Consider the following 20,411-nt stretch of genomic DNA (forward strand, 5'->3'; position numbering starts at 1 on the left):
TGCCAGGATACACAATCAAGACTACAGTATCAGCAGATACGATAATCACCTAATGACTACAATTTTGATCTTATTTTGGTAAGTGAGCAGGAAATGCATACTGCACTTCCTTAACTGCAAATGTTTCTTTTGCAGACAAACAGGGGCAAACTATTGAGGAAAAATACCAACAACTCGGTACACAAATAATTCAAAGTAGCTAACGCTCACTGTCTTCTTGACTCCTGCAATTACACCTGGAGTCCTACATAAAAAATACCCAGGAAATATACCTAAATCTTTTAGAGCAGCACTCAAGAACCAACACAATGGCTGCAATCAAGAGATTGCTGTCTACCAGCTGTTTCAGGAAAATGACTTGGTCAGCACGGTGCCTATGAAAATCCTAAAAAACAGATTAAATTGCTTTTACCTTGGTGAGAAGTCCCTGCATACAAGCAGTCTTTCCAGTCGTGGAAGAGTGAGATTAGGCTAGGCCCTTAAGCCCAGACTAGACTGTAGCTCTGCCTTGAACAGAAGGCAGGACAATTTTGTTCCCCAAAGAGAATCATCTATGTACAAAATTAGTCCTCTGTTTTGTAATTTCTCTTTATTTAAAGGAGGGAGCCATTGATTCATCAGCCACAACCTACCACTCCATGCTCTCTGTCAGCTCACCAATTCTGGCCAGCTAGTAAAGGTGTCGAGGTCCTGGTTCCTCAGAGAAGGAACTGGAGAGCTGCATGTATCAGCTACTTGCACACGCATACACATTTAAGCATGAAGATATGCTGCATAAACCCAGTTTGGTTCGGAAGAAGCATTTACATTTCTGCGCTCTACAGAAGCCACAGTGATTATGTTGTCCCGCAGTAAAAACTAACAACACTTTGTAAAGCAAAACTGGCATGCAGCCTGAAGTATTATGAGCTATTTTTGAGAAAGCATATGAAAATCAGTTCAAAGTAATGCCTGATGCTTAAAAGGCATGAGGAGCATTAATCAGTATTAATATCAAACTATCCCTGATCATCCATAGCAAAAATGTTCATTAAATGTAGAAGATATACTTCATATGTATACATCCCTTGTAAATAACCCAACGGCTCTTTAGTTGAATTTCTAAGAGGGCCGTGACAGTGCACCAAATAGCTCACATGAACTAAAACCTTGTGGCTTTATGAGAAGATACCATACCATGTGAGCCTGGAATTGCAAAAAGACCATGTAGCACAGAAAGACAAAGCACGTCCAATTTTTGTTAAAACTTTTCATCAGACAACAATGAATCTTTATGAATGAATCTTCTGAAGATAAAGATGCTGTGGTTTGCAGCTGGCACTTCATCTTTGATGCAAGTTACATCTTCTTTTTCCATAGGGAAAAGTCTTGAACCTTCCCATTCCCACCACAGGAAGATTACTTTGAAGATCCACAAATTTAACTTAATTATAGGACAAACTTGATCAATTGTTCAAAATTAAGAGAGTGATTTTTCTCCAGCAAAATGATCAAAAGCCTTTACGGTTGGTATAGTTCTTACAGACAACACCTGGTTTTTCTCATCAGTGAAAGACGCTGACAGTTCCCACTCACAGCCTCAGGACTTTTCTTCATAGCAATAAGCAGGAACACCTGCACCTGGCCTTTGCATTAGTGGCTATTTCATGCATTCCAAACCTTTTAAAATCAGCTTTCCAGGAACATTTAACCTCCTCAGGGAGATAAAGGAGACCAATTCTATACTCTGAAAAAAAATGAAGTAATAGAATGGTTGGTTTTCTTCTTCAGAGCAGGTTTTCTTTGTTTGTAGATGTAACTAATTTTAACCTGACAAACCTTTCCGTAAAGAACAACAAGCCTTCCCTGACACTCCCACCAAGGCTGCTAAGCCTGCTGTAAAAACAAAAAAGACGCATTTGACTAATTAGATCACATAAAAAGCACGTTTGTTTTCATGCAAACAAGTTCTTATAATTTTAGTTTTGAACAAGTCCCTGGGAGCTTTGTGTCGTGTGCTAAACATCCAGATCAAACAACAGCGAGTGGGTAGCACAATGCTGCAGCATGTAATGCTGAAGGGAGGGGGAAGCGCCTGTTGGGGATATATTCACAAAGGTTAACATTAGCCCCTGCAGGCTAACATCTCAAGGCTTTCTACAGAGTCAGTAAAGAGAGAAAGGCTCCTCCAGAGGGCAATTCAGAACTGAAGATTCATTTAGCTACTCTGAATCTCTCTCCGGAGGAATCTCACTTTCCATTAAATTCAGAAACAGCCTGCAGAGATTAGCCTCAAAAAGATCATGCTAGCCTTTGTGAATACTCCCCTGTATCTACCTTCCGTCAGCAGGAACAGTGACTGAAATTCACCAGTGAGAGGTATAGTTAGGTGTACTGTATTTAAATATGAACAAAATGTATCACACATGAACTGAATTTTACTCAGCTGGAGCTTGGTGCTCCTGTCTGTATTGCTGAAATGCTGTCTCCGCAGTGTTAGTAGGAAAACTGCAGGATTTAGTTTTTTTCACTGCCCCATTAAAGTGTTCTGTTTGATGACTACCTGCATGCTGCCATACAAAGGACGGCTGTGCCCCCAGGATCTTTGGAATCCACTAACTGCTCTTCTGCAGTCATACCAGCAGCTCCTCCTCTCGCTCTGACTGCACAGCGTGCCACTGGAGCAGCAACGGGAAGTGGGTCTTTGCTATCAACCTAAAGATGAATTAAAAAATATCTAAACTCTTGGTATCTGCTACCCACAATTTTTACGGTCATTATTTAGCAGCAATGAGAGTGGAAAATGGTCTTCTAATCTTAAACATGGAAAAATGTTTGATTTTGTGGCTTAGTGTTGTGGTTTAGCCTGGCAGGCAGCTAACCCTAAATCCAAAACACAACACCGCATCAGCCTCTTCAAGGAAAATTTTCTCTACCCAAGCCAAAACCATGACAATTGGAAATACAAGGAGGAAATTCACAGTACTGACAGAACTGTTGTGAGGGTCATTTCCTTGGGGGTGTTCAAGGAAAGGTTGGCTATGGTGTTTAGTGACACGGTTTAGTGGGTGATATTGGTGGTAGTGTGATGGCTGGACCAGATGATCTTGGAGGTCTTTTCCAACCTTAATGACTCTGTGATTCTTATCTCTTCTAGTTTTTCTATACTACATTAGATCATTGTGTCTCCCTCTGAAAAATCCCTGAAAAATACCCGTGATTTCATAAAGTTCTGTCAAATTTGAGAAAATCAAGTCTTCTAGAATATTTTATAAACCACAAGAATAACAACAGCTCTCTGGGAGTTTTGGTGAGATTTTCCACACTAATGCCCAAGGATTCTGCCAAACATTTTCACAGAATATGTTTGAAACATAAACCAGCCATACTTTTACAAGTGTAAAATAGAGGAAAAAATACCCTTTAAATTGCCTTCATGCCTTCAGCAAAGAAATGACAAAGTGAAACAGAGACAAATGACAGAAGTCTCTCATTTAACACAAATCAAGTTACAATCAGAGCCCAAGACTATACTCCAGGCAGAGCTGATTTCCGAAGTACTTCTTAAAGTAAGTTTGACCAAACAGTGCAAGCCTGGGAGTACAGCATTCTTTTCAAAATCTTCTGAAGATTCCCTAGGCCTACGAAGTCTGGTTCTAAACTTTTATTTTGCTATACAATGTGTCAATTATGACTTGGACACAACAAAATGAACTTGCAAACATCAAATCAACTTGCAGATGCCTACCAAGTACACTCTACTGCTTATACCAAGTGAATTCACCAAACTGAAGTTACATTCAGGTTTTAGAGACCATATTGAGACAAAGGTGTCATGAACACAGAAAGTACTACAAAGATCATTTATTGTTCCAAATGGACAGATCATTTGCATGTTATACAAACTGCTTGCAGCACACTATGGCAAACAAATACTTTATGCTATCCATGCTATTACCTAAGTAAGAGCATAACAAATGCTAGACATCATCTGAGATATTGTTACCTAGCCTTCCTTTACAAGAAGATGAACCCATCTTAGCTTCAAATTGCATTTGAAAAAGTCATGATGGCTTTTTGAAAACTGTATCACGCCTTGAGACAGGAAAGAAAGCTTTGATTTTTGTTACATTCTAGTGTAAGGTGTTTTTCAGGTATTTGCTCAACAGACTGGCAGAGAAAAACTACAAGCTATTAACTTAGCTCATTCTAATTATATTGTTGCATTAGATAAATTGAAACTATGCACTCTGCCTTTAAAATCAGTGTTCTGTAGAATTCTGCATACGAATATTTTGGCTTCAAACGAATCTCAGAGTATGCTGATTAAAATGTCAAAGGGCATCATTTTTAATTACTGTCAAAATCTAAAGAAAATGAGAAAGGAGTATTTGCATTTTTTCATATTGTTGTTTATTAAAATAAAGGAAAATCCAGAAATTTACAATTCATCTTAGAGTTGAAAATGTTTATAGTCATATACTACTTTCAGAAGAGTTTTCCTCTATACACTTAATTCATACCCTCTCATAAGGGCATTTTGTACTTCTACACTATTTGAAACATAATCTGAACATCCTTCTGGAGCATAAGTATTGCACAGCAAAGTTGTATTTCAGACAATCCTCATTTAATCAAGCGCTACATTGCCCATTGTTCAACTTTCTGTAAACTCAGTAAGACACACAAAATGTAACAGGGTAAGATTTGGCCAAATAGATTAAATCACAAAGTAATATTAATAGCTCAAGAAAAGCAGCAACTTTTCTAATTAGAATCCATGACTGACAGTTTACCTCAGGCAATTTACAAACAAGAAGTTATCTAAATACAAACATTTCAATGCATTCTACAACTTCCCTTGTAATACACAGAAGCAAAACAAGACTTTTGCAAAGAACCAGTATTTACTGAAAAAGGAATGACATATTTGACCAGAACCTATACATTCACAAATTATGCTGCAATCCTTCCCAGCTGATGGCACTTTATTTGAGATTACGTCTCACAAATTCGCTGAAACTGTATTTAACTTCACAAAACATCAAATGAAGTTTTAGCATTTCAATAGCTGTTTCCTCTTTTATCTAAAATATTTTCAGCAATTAAATCTTACAATTACTTTGGAACATTTTGCATTTATTTATTTCAGTAATAATCCACTGAAATCTCCCTTCTATTTGAGCTAAACACTTGAACCATGGGAAAACTGCTCCAAACGTGGAATTTTAGGAGAAAAGAACAAAAAAAACCCACAAACTTTCTAGCACTCAGTAGGAACATTTTTTCTGTACCAATATCATAAAGTCCCCCTTTCATACAGTAGGTCCAACAGTATATAAAATACTTTAAATATCTAGTGATCGTGGCTAAATGTTTGCCCTTGCAGTTTCAGTAACACCATTAGAGAGGTCCATCTTTCTTTCAGGAACATAATATGGAATCAGCCCATTACATATACTAGTGAAGAATCAGTGCATGATTTCATGTTTTAACAAGGAGATGAAACCTTATTTTTGTGTCAAAAAAGATCAAATCCTGGGAAGTCATTTTTGGTAGCTTTAAAGGCGGCCAATTCATTAGTTGCACTGTGGAGTTCCAAAATAAATAGACCTTTGCTGCACAGCAACGTCACTTATTCAAAAAGTTTCCAGTAGACATTAAGAACTTCCAACTCGATCTCTGGGAATAATCCGTAGATCTGAACCGTGCTTTAGAAATACATTTCCTAAACAAACAAACAAACAAAAAAACATGTGACCAAGCAAATAAAATGTTACCTAAACAAGCATGCCCTTTTAAAGGAAAATAATATAATTAGGTCAGTGTTTAACATCTTTGTAGTAATTTCTCTCACACACCAGAAATATGTATTTCTCTTTCCACATAATTCTGTATTATCCCTCCCACACCACCCCTGTCCAAACAACTCGTACTTAGAAGTAAAAATACCAGACTCAAAGTCATATAATAAGACTTGCAAGTTATGGCCTTTCAAACTTTGCAATTCCATACCTGCATGTCTGATTTCACTTACATGCCAGAATAAATTCAAGACTCGGAAATCAAGTTCTAATTCATTAAAACTATTTTATCTTGAGTCACTTGTGCATGTTTTCATTCATAATTCCTTGGTTCAGTACTTAACTGCTTTTAACTTCAGAATTCCAACTGAACTTTTCTTTTAGGAAGGCTCTCCACATATCCAAACGTACGTCAGTCTCAGTGTAGCATAAAAATTCTTCAACTTATTATTTATTACTGTATAGTCCTGATCATAATAGATTTTTTAGGAGCACACAATATGGAAGTTTTTAATACTTAGATGGCTATTCAGGATTGTTACTACTGCTTTACTCTATTAAACGCAGTATTTGCAAATGAAATCACATTGCTAAACATGATGTATTATTTAATTACTATTTGGACTTATACTTCTTTTTTTAATCTTCATTGTGCTACTGCACGGAGACTGTACACAATACAATAAAAGGTATTAGTAATATATATCTATTCCAATTCATCTTCATGTTGACTTGTAAAAACACAATAATTACATTTCTTTCTCATGCACGTTATTTCATGGATTTAGAGTGTGCTCATACTAAATATTAATACATTTAACATTTGTTCATTAGTAGCATATTGGAACAAAGCTTCCCTGTTTTGGATTTCACTCTTCTGGCACACAGATAAGGATTTAAACTGTTCTACCTATTCAACATAATGAGTACCAGAAAACCCATTCAAAAAATGTGTTATTGGAAGATATTCTATTTTTAGATGATATGCTGAGACCACATACAGAAGAGATGAATAATCATCACTGAATCATAGAATATCCTGAGTTGGAAGGGACCCACAATGATCATCAAATCCAACTCCTGGCTCCACACAGGACAACCCAAAAATCTGACCATGTGTCTGAGAGCATTGTCCTAACACTCCTTGAACTCCAGCAGGCTCAGTGCTGTGACCACTGCCCTGGGAAGCCTGTCCCAGTGCCCAAGCACCCTCTGGGTGCAGAACCTTTCCCTAACACCCAGCCTGACCCTCCCCTGTCCCAGCTCCATGCCGTTCCCTCGGGTCCTGTCGCTGTCCCCAGAGAGCAGAGCTCAGCGCCTGCCCCTCCGCTCCCCTCGTGAGGGAGCTGCAGGCCGCCATGAGGCCTCCCCTCAGCCTGCTCTGCTCTGGGCTGAACAAACCAAGGCACCTCAGCTGACCCTCATACGTCTTGCCCTCCAGATCCTCCACCATCTTTGCAGCCCTCCTTTGGCCACTCTCTGATAGCTTTATGCCCTCCTTACACCCAGAACTGCACACAGTGCTGGGGGAAAGGCACAGAGCACAGCGCAGAGCAGAGCAGGACAATCCCTTCCCTCGCCCGGCTGGCAGTGCTGGGCCTGATGCACCCCAGGCCCTCCTGGCTGCCAGGGCACGCTGCTGGCTTGTGTTCAGCTTGCTGTGAACAGAACTCCCAGATCCCCTTCTGCAGGGCCGTTTTACAGCCTCACATCCCCCAGTCTGTACGTATAGCTAGGACTGCCCCATCCCAGGAACACAATCTCACACTTGCTGTTGTTAAACTTCATGCTGTTGGTGACTGCCCAGCTCTTTGACTTGTCAACACCTCTCTGCAAGGCCTCTCTACACTCAAGCGAGTCAACAGCTCCTCCTAGTTTAGTACTGGAATGCACACTAGCTAGGTTTGCAGACAGCCCTGCATCCAGTTCATTTACAGAACCACTGAAGAGAACTGGCCCTGAAATGGAGCCCAGCAGAACTCCACCAGTGACTGGCTGCCAGCCTGTTGTAACCCCATTTACTATAACCCTCTGGGCCCCACCTGTCAGCCAGTGGCTCACCCACCATGTTACATACTTGTCTAGCCATAGGCTGGACATTTTTTTTCAAAAAGATACAGTGAGAAACAGTATTGAAAACTTGGTGAAATTGAAAAAGATTACATCAACTGGCTTCTGTTGGTCAACCAGGTGGGTGACCTTGTCATAAAAGTAAATTAAGCTTGTTAAAGAGGACTTTCCCCTCATGGATCCGTGTTGGCTGTGACCAATAAGTGCAATCCCTCTCAGTGTTTCAAGTGTTTTTCAAAACCCCTCTAAACACAAATCTCTCACACCAGCAAACCAGAGAACTAAGCTTATCAATCTTGATGAAAAGAACTTATGTTGCGATCGCAGTCATAATCTGAAGTTTCAAAACAGGACACACCTGCATCTCCTGCAGACAGCAGTTCACCCCACCTCTTAGTCTGCTTCCATCATTAATATTACACTGGGTTTATTGAAGTTATGGCATACCATTCCCCGAACTATTGAGGATTTCAAATTGAAATCAATACAAGAATTAAGTGCTAAGCCTAGCTTTTTCAGCTTTCATTTCCCCTGCTCTGTGGAATCACGTAGGGAGAATGAAAGTCACACCTGAGGACTGCTTTTGATTAGAAAGGTTGAGAAACAGTGGAAAAGGACAAAACCTCTGAAATCCCCAAGGATTACTAAGACTTTATTCCTAGATCATCTTGGTTTGGGAAGTTTTTGAAGACTAAAGTTAACAGTTCAATCTACAGGAACTTCAATAATATGCAAAAAAAAAAAAAAGAAACAACATTAAGTTGTAACCTACTTATTATTTTCTGAAGTGTCAGTTAATAAGGCTGAACATAAGGTTATATTTAAGTTATCTATGTTTACTTGCAAACTTTGGATGGGATTTTGTTCTGAGTCCTGGATTTGGTGGTCTTCTCCCTCGTGCTCCCTTCTTTCAGTTTAAAGCAACACCACACAGGATTGTAATGGTGAGTGGTACCTTCTTTGTTTTTTATATATATATATTTATGTGTATATATATATATATATACACAATATCCTTCAGCCTAATCTTATATTTGCAGATAAGATAAAGACCAAGGTGAAAACATCTTGCATCTAAATGCTTTTCATTTACTTGAACCTTAACTTTGAAATGCTGTTTTATATTACCACTGAGTAATTAGTGAACATTTATAAGAAGTTAGCAAACTTTGCAAAGCAATTAGCAAAGCAATTAGAGTTGTGAATTAAATGTGCATAGCTGCAAGCATGATAAAAGTCCATATGGACATTTTCATTCAGGAGTGAACTAGTCCCAAACTGATTTACTTTGAAGGATTAAGCTACAACTATTCTGGGTTACAAAATGGGCTAATTTGGGCTATACAAAATGAAAGTATACTTGTGAGGAAGAGCAACACAGTAAGTATACCTTAACTTAAACAACTGACTTTACTGTTTTGCATAAATGCTCTTCAGCAGTCATGTGAAAATACGCCTGTACATGTTGCTAACGATCTAGTAGCTAAACTATATTGTTAGCTTTTATCATCTGTTTTTAAGGCACTTGGTCATATGATCATAATGAGGACAGCAGAAGCTGAAGAGTCTGCCTGAGGCAGTACATCTGTCAAAGCATAATGCGGGTGTCTTAAGGCAAGCCCTGGGAGGACAGAAACCTCCTGTGGTGCTGACTTGACGTTCTCTTGATTTCCATTTTCGGAAGTTGTTGAAGCAATTGTAGACCTCAGAAATGGGTCGCTGTGCTTAAGTGGTTCCTTTTACAACTCCAGGAAATTCCCAAAATTAGTCAAGCAATTGCTCTTCAAACTATCACATACTATGTGCTCTGCAAGGTTTTACTTTATACTATTTATCTTAGATTGCTAAGTATACTAGTAATACCACACTTTCTTATTCTCTTTAGATCTGAAAAAAAAAGAAAGTATGGTATCTTCAATAACACATGACAGACGGAGGGCATAAATGAACAAAATCTGGCAAAGACTTCATGCAAAAAACAGAAGCAGCAATGAACTCTCCATCAACTGCGCATCACATTTGCAAGCAGGAGTCAAATCAGACTAACAGTTTCCCCTGGATGACTGTGTTCAAGAAGCACCAAAGGCATTTTTACTATTTTTAGTAGAAAGTTATGACCCTAGCAAGATACCCCACTCCACCGAACTCTCATCTCAAACGGGTCTAGATCAGGTTATTGTAATACTTTCCAAATTAATTTAGGAATGTAACTTTCCAAGAACAAGTCCACAGAAGCCAGCTTCTGGACAGCAGACTATTATTAGCCCAATTCAACATCTGTACTAGCTTTCCATGCATTTCAGGAGGTGGTGGGGAAGAATTACACTTTTCTGTGACAGAGGCAAACTCTTAACTCACAGCAAGCCTCCACAGTTGAAATCAGAGACTTCTCACTTGGAATCACTTGGTGGGAACAAGAGGGCTATCTGCAAAACGATTCTATCTTCTTGAAGATCCGCTTTCCAAAGCACCTGCAGTTCCTGCTCCAAAACCGAGTATTACTTTCTAAACACACCTTATCAGAATGGCTGCTGAAATAGCAAATACTACTGGACTAGGTATAGGGTGGGGGGAAAAAAAACACAGCTATTATTAGCAAGTAAAACAGCATTACTCTTTTAGACTGCACTAAATAGCTAAGTTTTAAAGACAGCAGTGCCTTATACTTTCACTGACTAAATAATGAACTGAGCAATAGTTACATGGATTTAACCTTTTCCTCACAACACCGACTATAGTTTCCGACTACTGGTAGTTCTTTTCCCATTTAAGAAATCAAAACTTAAGCTATAAAAATCAACCCAGAGTGCTATGCATTAACTTAACAGAAAATTAACTTCTTTTTTTTTTTAATACTAGACTCCATAAATAATAACTTACCTGCTGTCTGTGCAGGGTTTATTCCTATTCCATCTAGAAAAAATACGTTAAAACAGAAAAAGACATAAACAGAGGGGAAGGTGAAAATAGAAATAACACTGTTCATTACACTAAATTCACAGCTCAAAAATGCAATATAGCAAGCAATATATGTTTAGCACAACAGTACTTCAAGCAGCTATTTCTTATAATCAAAATAAGTCTTATCACAGGAATTAACAAGAAATCTTCAGCATAGGCAATCAAAACTACATGTTATGACAAAACTACTTCAATGAATAATATTAGTGGTTTATTACCTTCACCCATGCATAAGTAATATCAATAATGCTGCAATATTAAGTTCAGTTTGCAGTCTCTACAGTTTATGAAAGAAAAGATGTTTCTGCTTTTATCAATACCCCATAACTGAAACTACAATATAAAAACTATATACTTACCATTTGTTATAATGGCACTTGTTGCTGCAGGAACTTTGAACTAAAGGAAATTAGAGTAGGACAAAATAATGTAAGAGATATATTTAATCCAGAAAATATACGGGGAATATTCAAAGCAATTATCGTTTTAGTTGGTTCAGTTACAAAAGAATTATGAGAAAAGATTCCCCTCAGATTTATAGATATAGCAAAATAAAGGTTTACAATTTAAGTCGATTAGACATCTTGGTACAGAATAAGAAATTTGCAATACTAAAAAAAATGAAATCCAATTATTATTACTCACTAGATAAATATATAAAAGTTAAGGAATGTTAGTTCTGATTATACTAAATAAAGGAACACCTAAAACATGCACAGAAATGAACTTCTAAGAAGCATATTTATTACGTCATGTCAAATGCTCAGCAAGCAATACTTTTAGAAAAGTGACAAAGAATATATATGTTCAAATTTTCTGAAATAAAAATTAGCAACATCAAATTTTGAACGCAAAAAACATGTATATGTTCATAGGCATACTGACTTCATACTGGTGTGCTTGACATTTATAGAACTAGAACAAGAGCTACTGTAAAGACATTATATACTATGGGGAAAAAAAAAAAAAAAGGTTGCATCTGATATGCACATAGAATTTGCTTTGAGAGAGTATCTTTTACCATGCAAATAAATCCTGGGTGCTTGGTAGCACCATCATGAAAATCATCACAATGTGAACCTCTCGCTTTCCTGACTGAGGATGGTCAGGAAACCAGAATTAGCTTTAGCTCATCTTGCTTCATTTTGACCTATTTCCTAGCTTTCTCCCTGGCTCAGTTTGGTCCTCTCTGACTGCTCTGCTCCAAGAATTCACTCCAGGATACGCTTACAGAAGGATGCACTAAGAGCACTGTATCAGATCTGGCTCCCCCAGATTTCTGACATCAGCTCCAGCAGGCTTTGTACCCTCAATCACATCCCCACGATACCCACCCCTACGCACATCATATACAGTCAATCTCACAATATGAAAAGCCCTGCACAGGTGAGGCTGCAACGTACACAGACTGGGAATTATTTCAGAAGATCTCAACTTCTGGAGAAGCCAAAAACAATTACTTTTTAGGACTTACTTCTGTGACTGCAAGGAGTCAGACAAAGCCCAGGTAAACACTCTTGCACTGCTTAATGTGGTTGGACCACACAGGACAGAGGGGTAGGCAGCGTGAGTCAGTCCTACTTGGTTGGTCTGAGGACCAAGGTTTACTCCTTTGTACTGAGCCCAATTAACAACCCCTTAGGTAAAATAATGGTGTCCAAGCAATCAGCAAGTTTCACTTAAACCTCCTCAGAAAGCACTTTTCTTAGGCAAGAAAAAGGAAAGCTTATTACGAATCCTAGCTAACACCAAATGCTTTCCTGTAAGAATTACAGAACTCTCCCATCTGCTAAACAAGTCAGTTCAGCCAGGCCTTTAAATGGCTTTCATTAATCACACTTTCCTTATTTTCTAATTGTTCAACTCAAAATTTTAAGGTCTGATTTGCTGGAACTCCATGCACTAACAGCAACAGCTAGCACTCACAGAAACCATACTTGAATACAGCACTTAATTGTTAGTAAACTGAAAAAATGTCTTTTTTATCTCCAGACACATCAAATTAGCCTTTTTTTTTTTTTTTTTTTTTTTACTTTTTTTACTTAGTATCTCTTAGCTTTGTATTCATAGCAGGTAAATCCTGTCACCTATGCATCTTGCAAGGTAGCATGAAAACTGTAATTTTTGCAAAAGACAAATTAGGTACCAGGGTCACTGTAGAAATGCTATGAGGAGCGGAAGAATTTGTCTTCAAAGAAAGGATTGAATAATGAGTTGATAAACTGGGAGCTACGTATTTCACAGTAAGAATGTAAAAAATTATATGCCACCTCCTAATAGCTAATGCATTGTTGTGGTTGAACACTGACAGCAGCTAAGCACTACGCAGCCGCTCTCTCACTCCTCCTCCTTGGCAGGACGAAGTGGGAGTAAATGAGATGGGGAAAAAAAAAACATTTGGAGGTTTGAGATAGGAGCCGTTTAATGTAAGAAAAGCAAAGGCTGCACAGAAGCAAAAGGAGAAAAAATTATTCTCTGCTTCCCATCCACAAGCAATGTTCAGCCACTTCTTGGGAAGCAGGGCCTCAGTACGTGCAGTGGTTGCTAGCTTTCCTAACAGGAGTCCCCTCCTCCTTCTTCCTTCAAGTTTTATTTCTGAGCGTAACATCATATGGTATGGAATATTCCTTTAGAGAGTTTGGGTCAGCTGTCCTGGCAATGACCCCCTCCCCACCTCTTCCCTGTTGGCTTTTGGGGTCAGGGGATGGGAAAGCTGGTGAGACAGCCTTGGTGCAGCAATAGATAAAACACTGTTGTGATATCAGGGCTGTTCCAGCTAAAGGTGCAGAGCACAGCGCTACATGGGCTGTTGTGGGTAAGTTAACTCCATCCCAGCCTGACCCAGAACATGCATACCTATCAGAGAAGGAAGATAAAGTCTTCATCCTCAACTTTACCAACTCTTGATTTAGCAGTCTAAGGAGCTTTTTTTTTTTTTACGTAATAGGAGAAAATGAGTTTATAAGGTTTTACCAGTGGGCTATTAACGTTAATCATGCCAAGTCCCACCTCCTAAAATGAGTTCACTTTCAACTCAAAAAGTAAAGGAATAAAACACAAAATTAACAAGCAGAAAATGTATCCTTAGCTTAGTACTTCGGTTATATTTCAACAATGTTTCCATTTTAACTAAGTGATTTTGTAGATCTTTCCCCCTACATCATCTGAGAAAAAAAGAAAAAAGTAATTTCCAGTATCTTAAGTGTCTCTTCTCATTCCTTCCTTGTCTCTTCTGTTACACAGTGCATGAAAGGGATGGATCATTCACAGGAGGACGGACACTTGCACTCATTTTCTGACATTTTGTTTTTCAGTCGCATAATCTATCTGATGCTTATACCCTAGGTGCCCGTGAGAACTGTGAGGCAGTCAGTCAGTGAATGACTAGTTAAGATTCTCTTACTGCTTCATATCACGTTGTTAGAAGAGAATGGAACACTTCGCTTCCTTTATCTTAGCTCGAAATACTGGGCCAAACAGGAATAGTTGTCAGCTACGTACTCAGCACATGAAAATCATCACAGTACAGAAAGGGAAACTATACCGGAAGTCATTACACATAATTTGGTACAATTTGGTTCAGTAATACATTTTAACATTCTGTTTGAGCATAAATCAAAAGTCCTTCCCGTGTCTGGTAAGAATGCTTCCCATGCTGAAAATGTAAGGCTTTCTATAACACAAAGTCAGATGGATAATCAAGCAGCGAAGAAATTCTGTGTTCAGCTGATAAACCCCAGCTTTCTTTGAAACCGAAGTAGAAAACATCCAGCCCCAAACATACATACTTTACAAAAACAGCTCCTTTGCTTCAAAAACCTTATGAACTGATAACTTAGGCTGCCAAATAACTTTTTTTTTTTTTTCAATGCTAGGAAACACGTTAATATTTACAGTAAAATGTTAAAGGAAAGGTAACAATCATATATGAACAATTATATCCCTTTCTCATTTTTTAAAATGCCAAAAATCCTCTACAGCAATAAACTCATTCTTTTTGCAGAATGAACAGCAGATGAGCGTGTTAAGACATCCGAGTAACAAAATAGTTTCAAAAATATATGGTTATTAAAGAATAAAATAGAACTTTGCTTACGGGGAATAAATGACAATTTGAGTAACAATTCCACAAATGTAAGAGATGCTGTGTAAGTATTCTTTAAATGTATACCCCAGATATGTACTAAGTAGCTGTAACTACCAGTTACAGCTGGTAGTTACTAGTTATTTATCAGTTACTACTGATAAATAAATCAATAGATATCAGACTGTAAATGAGAACATTAGCACTGTCACAGTGAATTCTGACAACTGTGGGAAGAGCTGCAGACATATAAAAACTAAAGAGAACAGTGTTCCCAATACTCTGTATTACTGTTTTTTGTTGTTGTTGTTTTTTTAAAATAGCCCATCAAACAGAGAAAAGAAAAAATAAGGAAAGAGATAAACTTGCATCACCCAATCTACTGCAGTCAAATGTATGTATCGGGAAGGGCTGACTGCTGCAAACAATTAAGACCTCATGAGACCTTCCCATTTAATGATCCAGTTCTTTCATTTCCAGTTCTGCCAGTCTTTATTACGTGATGTGCTAAGAGATGACACACAAAAAATCTCCATTATGCATTTCAGCCATTTCCAAGGGGGAAGGAATATATCCTGCCTTCGGCAATGAAAGGAATTGAGGAGAGAAAAAAAAAAAAGTAACCTGCGACTGAAACTTGATAAATATGAGGAACATTCTACATCATGGCTATGATCAACTGTTATAGAGGAATTCTGGTTGTAATTTGGCTGAACTGAGACACTGAGAAACATCTCAGCAGAAAACCCGCCAAGGCTGAACAGCCCAAACCTAAATCCTTTTCTGCCCTCAGAGCTTTGGTCATTCAGGAGATAATGTACTTCCCTTGGAGACTGACAAACATCTTCATTCAAAATCTGGGGCTACAGTTTGATCTCTTCCTTCTATGTTTGGTATAAGGTGCTATGAAACTGGTCCACGAACATACAGAGGATAAGTTAATGTCAATTTCCCTCTCATTTTTTTCAATGCCAGGTTCATGAACAATGAAAGTAGACTCTTCTACAAGAACGAAGCTAATTTTCTTTTTTGTCTGTTTACAAAGCATTAAGTTCTGCCCTGTCTCACAGAGATGCGAAAAGCTTCAGAAATGCATCAGCAATAACAACTAAAACAGTTTCATATTTTGAAAAATCAAGCATATGTTTATGTTATTAATTTTGATTTAACACCAACACAGGCTAATACGAAAAGTACTTCACACTGTTTTCGGGGAGAAATAAAACATTCTTTGTATTTTCTTTTAAAAACACGTTTGTTACATAAGCATTTAATGGCATTACCCTTGTAAGCATTAACCATACTGGGCTCTTTTACATTCCATCACACATTTTCTACCTTTCTTGAGCAACTCCAAAAAATGTCTGTAATTATTCTATAAAATGGTGCTGAACCAGAGCAGTCCAAGGTCAACCAGCAAAATAACCAGCAAAATTCCCTTGGATGCTCAAATTCCTCGCATCAACAAAAAAAAATATGGTTTAGTTAAATGGGAATATTTAAGTAATTAATTCTTTTCTAAATCCACCTTACAGAGGATGCTATTATCACACTATCACAGTTTCATTTAACGTCCAGTTACATGAGTTTACAGGTTTGAGGGCAACCCTTCCACCACACGCGGCACCTCTTCCCTGATGTCTCCAACTACTCTCAGTCCCACCCCAGTCTTTCCTGTTCCCTTATACTAGCATTTATAGCGGGTATCTATGGTGTGAATCTAGATTACATGTGTGAAGAGCAATCCAGCAACAAAAAAATGGCTTAGTCTGAACCCACGCTGTATCTCTAAGATGACTCTGCCAGTTATTTGGCAGTATGTTTAAGGGGGTGAGGGAACAGATGGAAGCAGCAGTCAAGGTTGTTTTTGAAAGCTATGTCACCTTATGCCAGCTTAAACTACCTGTAAACGGTGGTGGTTGAAGTGGGACTTACAGAGCTAGAAAACAAAGCTCACTAGCTGATAAAACAGAGAAACGTCAAAAAAAAAAAGACCCTTTAATTAATGATCCGGTTTGAACAGTTCGGTATGCAGTTCAATCAGATCTCAACCTGGCACGTGTGAGGCGACAGGAATCTGTAACAAAGAACGGAAGGGGAACAGGACCGTCCCTTTTGGAAACAGCCCACAGCTAGTGGGAATCCCACATCAGCGTACTGCTGGACTTTTTGGTCTAGGCCTCCATGTGTGGGTTCTGTGGGCACTGCTGCATTTGTTCAAATAAAAACAAATTGGAAAAGAAACAAAAAAAAGCCATTAATGCAGAAAGTGTATTTAAAGACATTTATTATTCTATACGTTACTGCTAATGTATTGTCACACCAAATAAACAACCCACAACCCTTTTTATCCCCACATAAACTGTTTCTGCTAAGAACTGTCCATAGCTGTACAACACTACCATCAGGAAACTCAAGCCACATTGTCCATTATCCCTCCTATTTCTTTGTTAGAATTCCAACACCTTCACAAATTAAATTTTAAATATTCCAAGATTTCCTAAGCTTTCAGGAGAAGTCACTATGGGGACTGCAAGAACAGACTCTCAACTAAACTTTTTTGCTGACTAGACAAAAAAAACCCATTGTGTTTTTGACAACTTTATTTTACCATTTATTTCAAAATGCACATCTCTTAATCTTTGCATGTTTAATCTGAAACAAACAGGATACACCTCAAATACTGCATACAGGCAATTCAGGCGCCTATTTCTGGATTTTGGATTCCATGTGAAAGAACAAACACTCAAAAGCTAAGAATCCAAGACTCACTTAAGCCTGTTTTTTGAATCTAGCCCATGTGCCTAACCTCAAAGCCTTCTACAATCTGAAACTGTAAGTCGCCCAAATGAAAGATTTCTGGAACTGAATGTGAGAAGAATTAAAGAATTTTCTTCAAAAAATGAAAAATATTCTGGCTATTCTACATAAGTAATTTAAAATATTAAACATGTAATAGTAGTAACTTTTAATTCTGTTCGCTATCATAAGTTTTCATACTACTGAAATAAAATTAATTTAAATGTGAAGAAAAACAGGCAGTCTGTCCATCCATGCTGTTGACATGCAAATTGTGTAAGAACTGCTGAATTAAGGATTCCAAAAGTTTTGACAGATCCACTGCCATGACTAAAGCAGGTGTCCATTCATATCTAACGGCAGCATTTTTTATGCTAAATTAAGCACTGCATTCCACAATTAAGAATTGCTTTCAGGAACATTCAAAAAGTCAAAAGCGCTGTAACTTTCTACTTACTTCTTCTGCAGCAAACTTCAAGACAGCTGTGAAAGGCGTGCTTTCAGGCACACTTAACCTGAAATGACAATTTAAATATAGGCTATGTGACTGTTAACACACACGGGAAACCCATTTCTACTTGTTATTAAACTACTGTGTACGGTGTCACTTTGACTAGTGGTAATACTCTTACCAAGGATGTGCATGGATGGTACACGGTCTAGATCAAAGCCTACAAGGCAGCACAAATACAGATGCTCTATGCATCTGCCAAAAGGATAACATAAAATAAAACCAAAACACCACATGGCTCAGGCCCACGTCTGCTCGCCCTGCCACCGGCTTCCACGGCCTCCTGCGACACCACAACCCCCCCGGGCCGGCAACTCACACTTTGTAGGGCAGCCGCGGGTCCGAGGTGAGCGTCACTTTAAAGGTGACCTTCGACCTGGGGAGAACGGGGAGAGAAGAAGAGGTTAGGGCTGTGGGGCCACGACTGCAAGGGGCCATGGGATTGGGGCTGTGGGGTTGGGGCTGTGAGGGGGCTATGAGAAGGCCGTGAGGGACTACGAAGAGCCGTGAGGGGGCCGTGAGGGGGCCGTGAGGGGGCCGTGAGGGGTCTGCTCCCCGCGCCGCTCCCTCCCGCCCCCCCGTCCGTCACTCACATCCTGCTCCCAGCGCCGCCGCCACGTCAGCCGCCGCTCGCCTCACGCTGGGGGCCTCCGCGGCTCCTTCCTGCTCCCGATCTGCCCGACGAGGGCCTGAGCGAAAGAGGAACGTTAAAAATGCCCTGCGCGGCGCCGCGGCGGAGAGAGAGAGAGGGTTTTCGGTCCTGACGCCCTACCGACGCTCAGAGGAAAGAGGATGAGAGTGGATGAGGTGAATTGAAGGGGAATATTGAGGGTTTCTAATGAGGCAACAGCCTCGGCCGTTCCGCGGTGCAGGGAGGACCCAGGGCTGGGCGCACCGCGTTGGGCAGGCGGCGCTGAGGGAAAATGGGGGGGGGCGTGCTGGTCTTTCAGGTCCTCGTCCTGTCACGGCCTCTGTCTGTAACACAAGCTGGAAGTAGGAGTTGGAAGTTGTGTTTGGGAAGTGAGGGGTACGGTTGTGGCAGAAAAACAGCACTTTTCAGTTTTTTTTGTGACTTTTGACAAGCCATTTTGAAAGCTTAATAAGTTTGTATGAAGATGTAATGGGGTTAGCAATCAATAAGGGAAAGTAACACTTCTTTTTAAGATGGGTTCATCTATTAACACAGGGTATCACCAAGTTTCCAGCGCTTGCTGTGTCAGCGCTACCATTGCAGAAAACCTATGGTCACACAGCTTTTATATTTTCACCTTTAGCAGGGAGGAGCTTTCAGTGTGGGCTGAGGCCCTTGTCCTCACACCCCGCTTGCCAGAGTGCTCATGGCAAAACTCCTTGCTGTGTTCAGTTTAAGTGGGGGTCTCACTAGCATTGAAGTAGGAGAAAAGCAGTATAAATTGACACATTGGAGTCACTAGTTTCCTACCTAAGGCCTGGCTCAGTGCTCAGCTATGAAATTCAGTTCCCCCCCCCGCCCCGTTTTCTTATTGGAACACAGGAGTGAAAAGTTTCACAAAAAATAATAATAAAAACTCACTAGCCAAATGTCCCTTGTCTTCTGCATTTACCTTTACGTTAATGCTACAGTATTTGCCTTTCACAACTATATCACATTGGTGGTTCATGCTTGCTTTGTAATCCATTAATGGGCTTGTGGCTTTTTCATCACCCTGCTTTTAAGAGATCACAGCACAAGCTGGACATAATTAATTCTTGGATTGTGTAACCCTCCATTTTCTGTAGCAAAATGTCATCCCATATTTATTCTTGCCCTCTTCAAAATCAGGTAATTATTTTTGTATCACGTTGTGGTTTTGATTTATACAACTGTGTGTCATCTGCAGCTTCCATTAATGCACTGCTCTCTTCTGTTCCAAGGTCATTAATGCAGATGTGGAACAAAGGACTGATCCTTTAGAACTTTGTTTCTTGCCTTTTACTCAGAGGAAAAAAATACAAATCATTGTGTTGACTATTTTAGTACCCAAATGTACTTGGTTGAAGCTGTTTTGAGTACACGTGGAGCATAACGCTGTTGAGAACAGTCTAAACCCAGGATGGGGTAGTCCTGCATTTTGGCCACATGGGCTTCTCCTCTACCAGGCAAAGGAACCAACACTAGTCACCAGGCAGAGAGTTCAAGGAAGTGATTTGGCAAAAATAAATAAATAAATAAATTTAGGTGGTT

General features: G+C 39.3%; 2 protein-coding genes across 3 annotated transcripts in view; one reads left to right on the top strand and one right to left on the bottom strand.

Moving 5' to 3' along the window:
• Nucleotides 1-3,828: 3,828 nt before the first annotated feature.
• On the bottom strand, nucleotides 3,829-19,094 carry UFM1 (ubiquitin fold modifier 1). Its single transcript, XM_083804825.1, has 7 exons — nucleotides 18,981-19,094; nucleotides 18,802-18,897; nucleotides 18,528-18,584; nucleotides 18,155-18,212; nucleotides 11,174-11,213; nucleotides 10,734-10,766; nucleotides 3,829-5,707 (listed from the first exon to the last, which is right to left on the bottom strand). Coding segments are annotated over exons 2-7 (258 nt in total). The 5' UTR covers nucleotides 18,804-18,897; nucleotides 18,981-19,094; the 3' UTR covers nucleotides 3,829-5,639.
• LOC310883824 (uncharacterized protein) overlaps nucleotides 18,803-20,411 on the top strand; it is a 71,986-nt gene continuing 70,377 nt past the window's right edge. For both annotated transcript variants that reach the window (XM_083804778.1, XM_083804776.1), the window contains exon 1: nucleotides 18,803-19,015. The gene's annotated coding sequence lies outside the window, so the exon portion shown is untranslated. The remainder of the gene's footprint in view (nucleotides 19,016-20,411) is intronic.

The sequence above is a fragment of the Anser anser genome (assembly GCF_964211835.1).
Source record: "Anser anser genome assembly, chromosome: 1".
NCBI lineage: Eukaryota > Metazoa > Chordata > Aves > Anseriformes > Anatidae > Anser > Anser anser.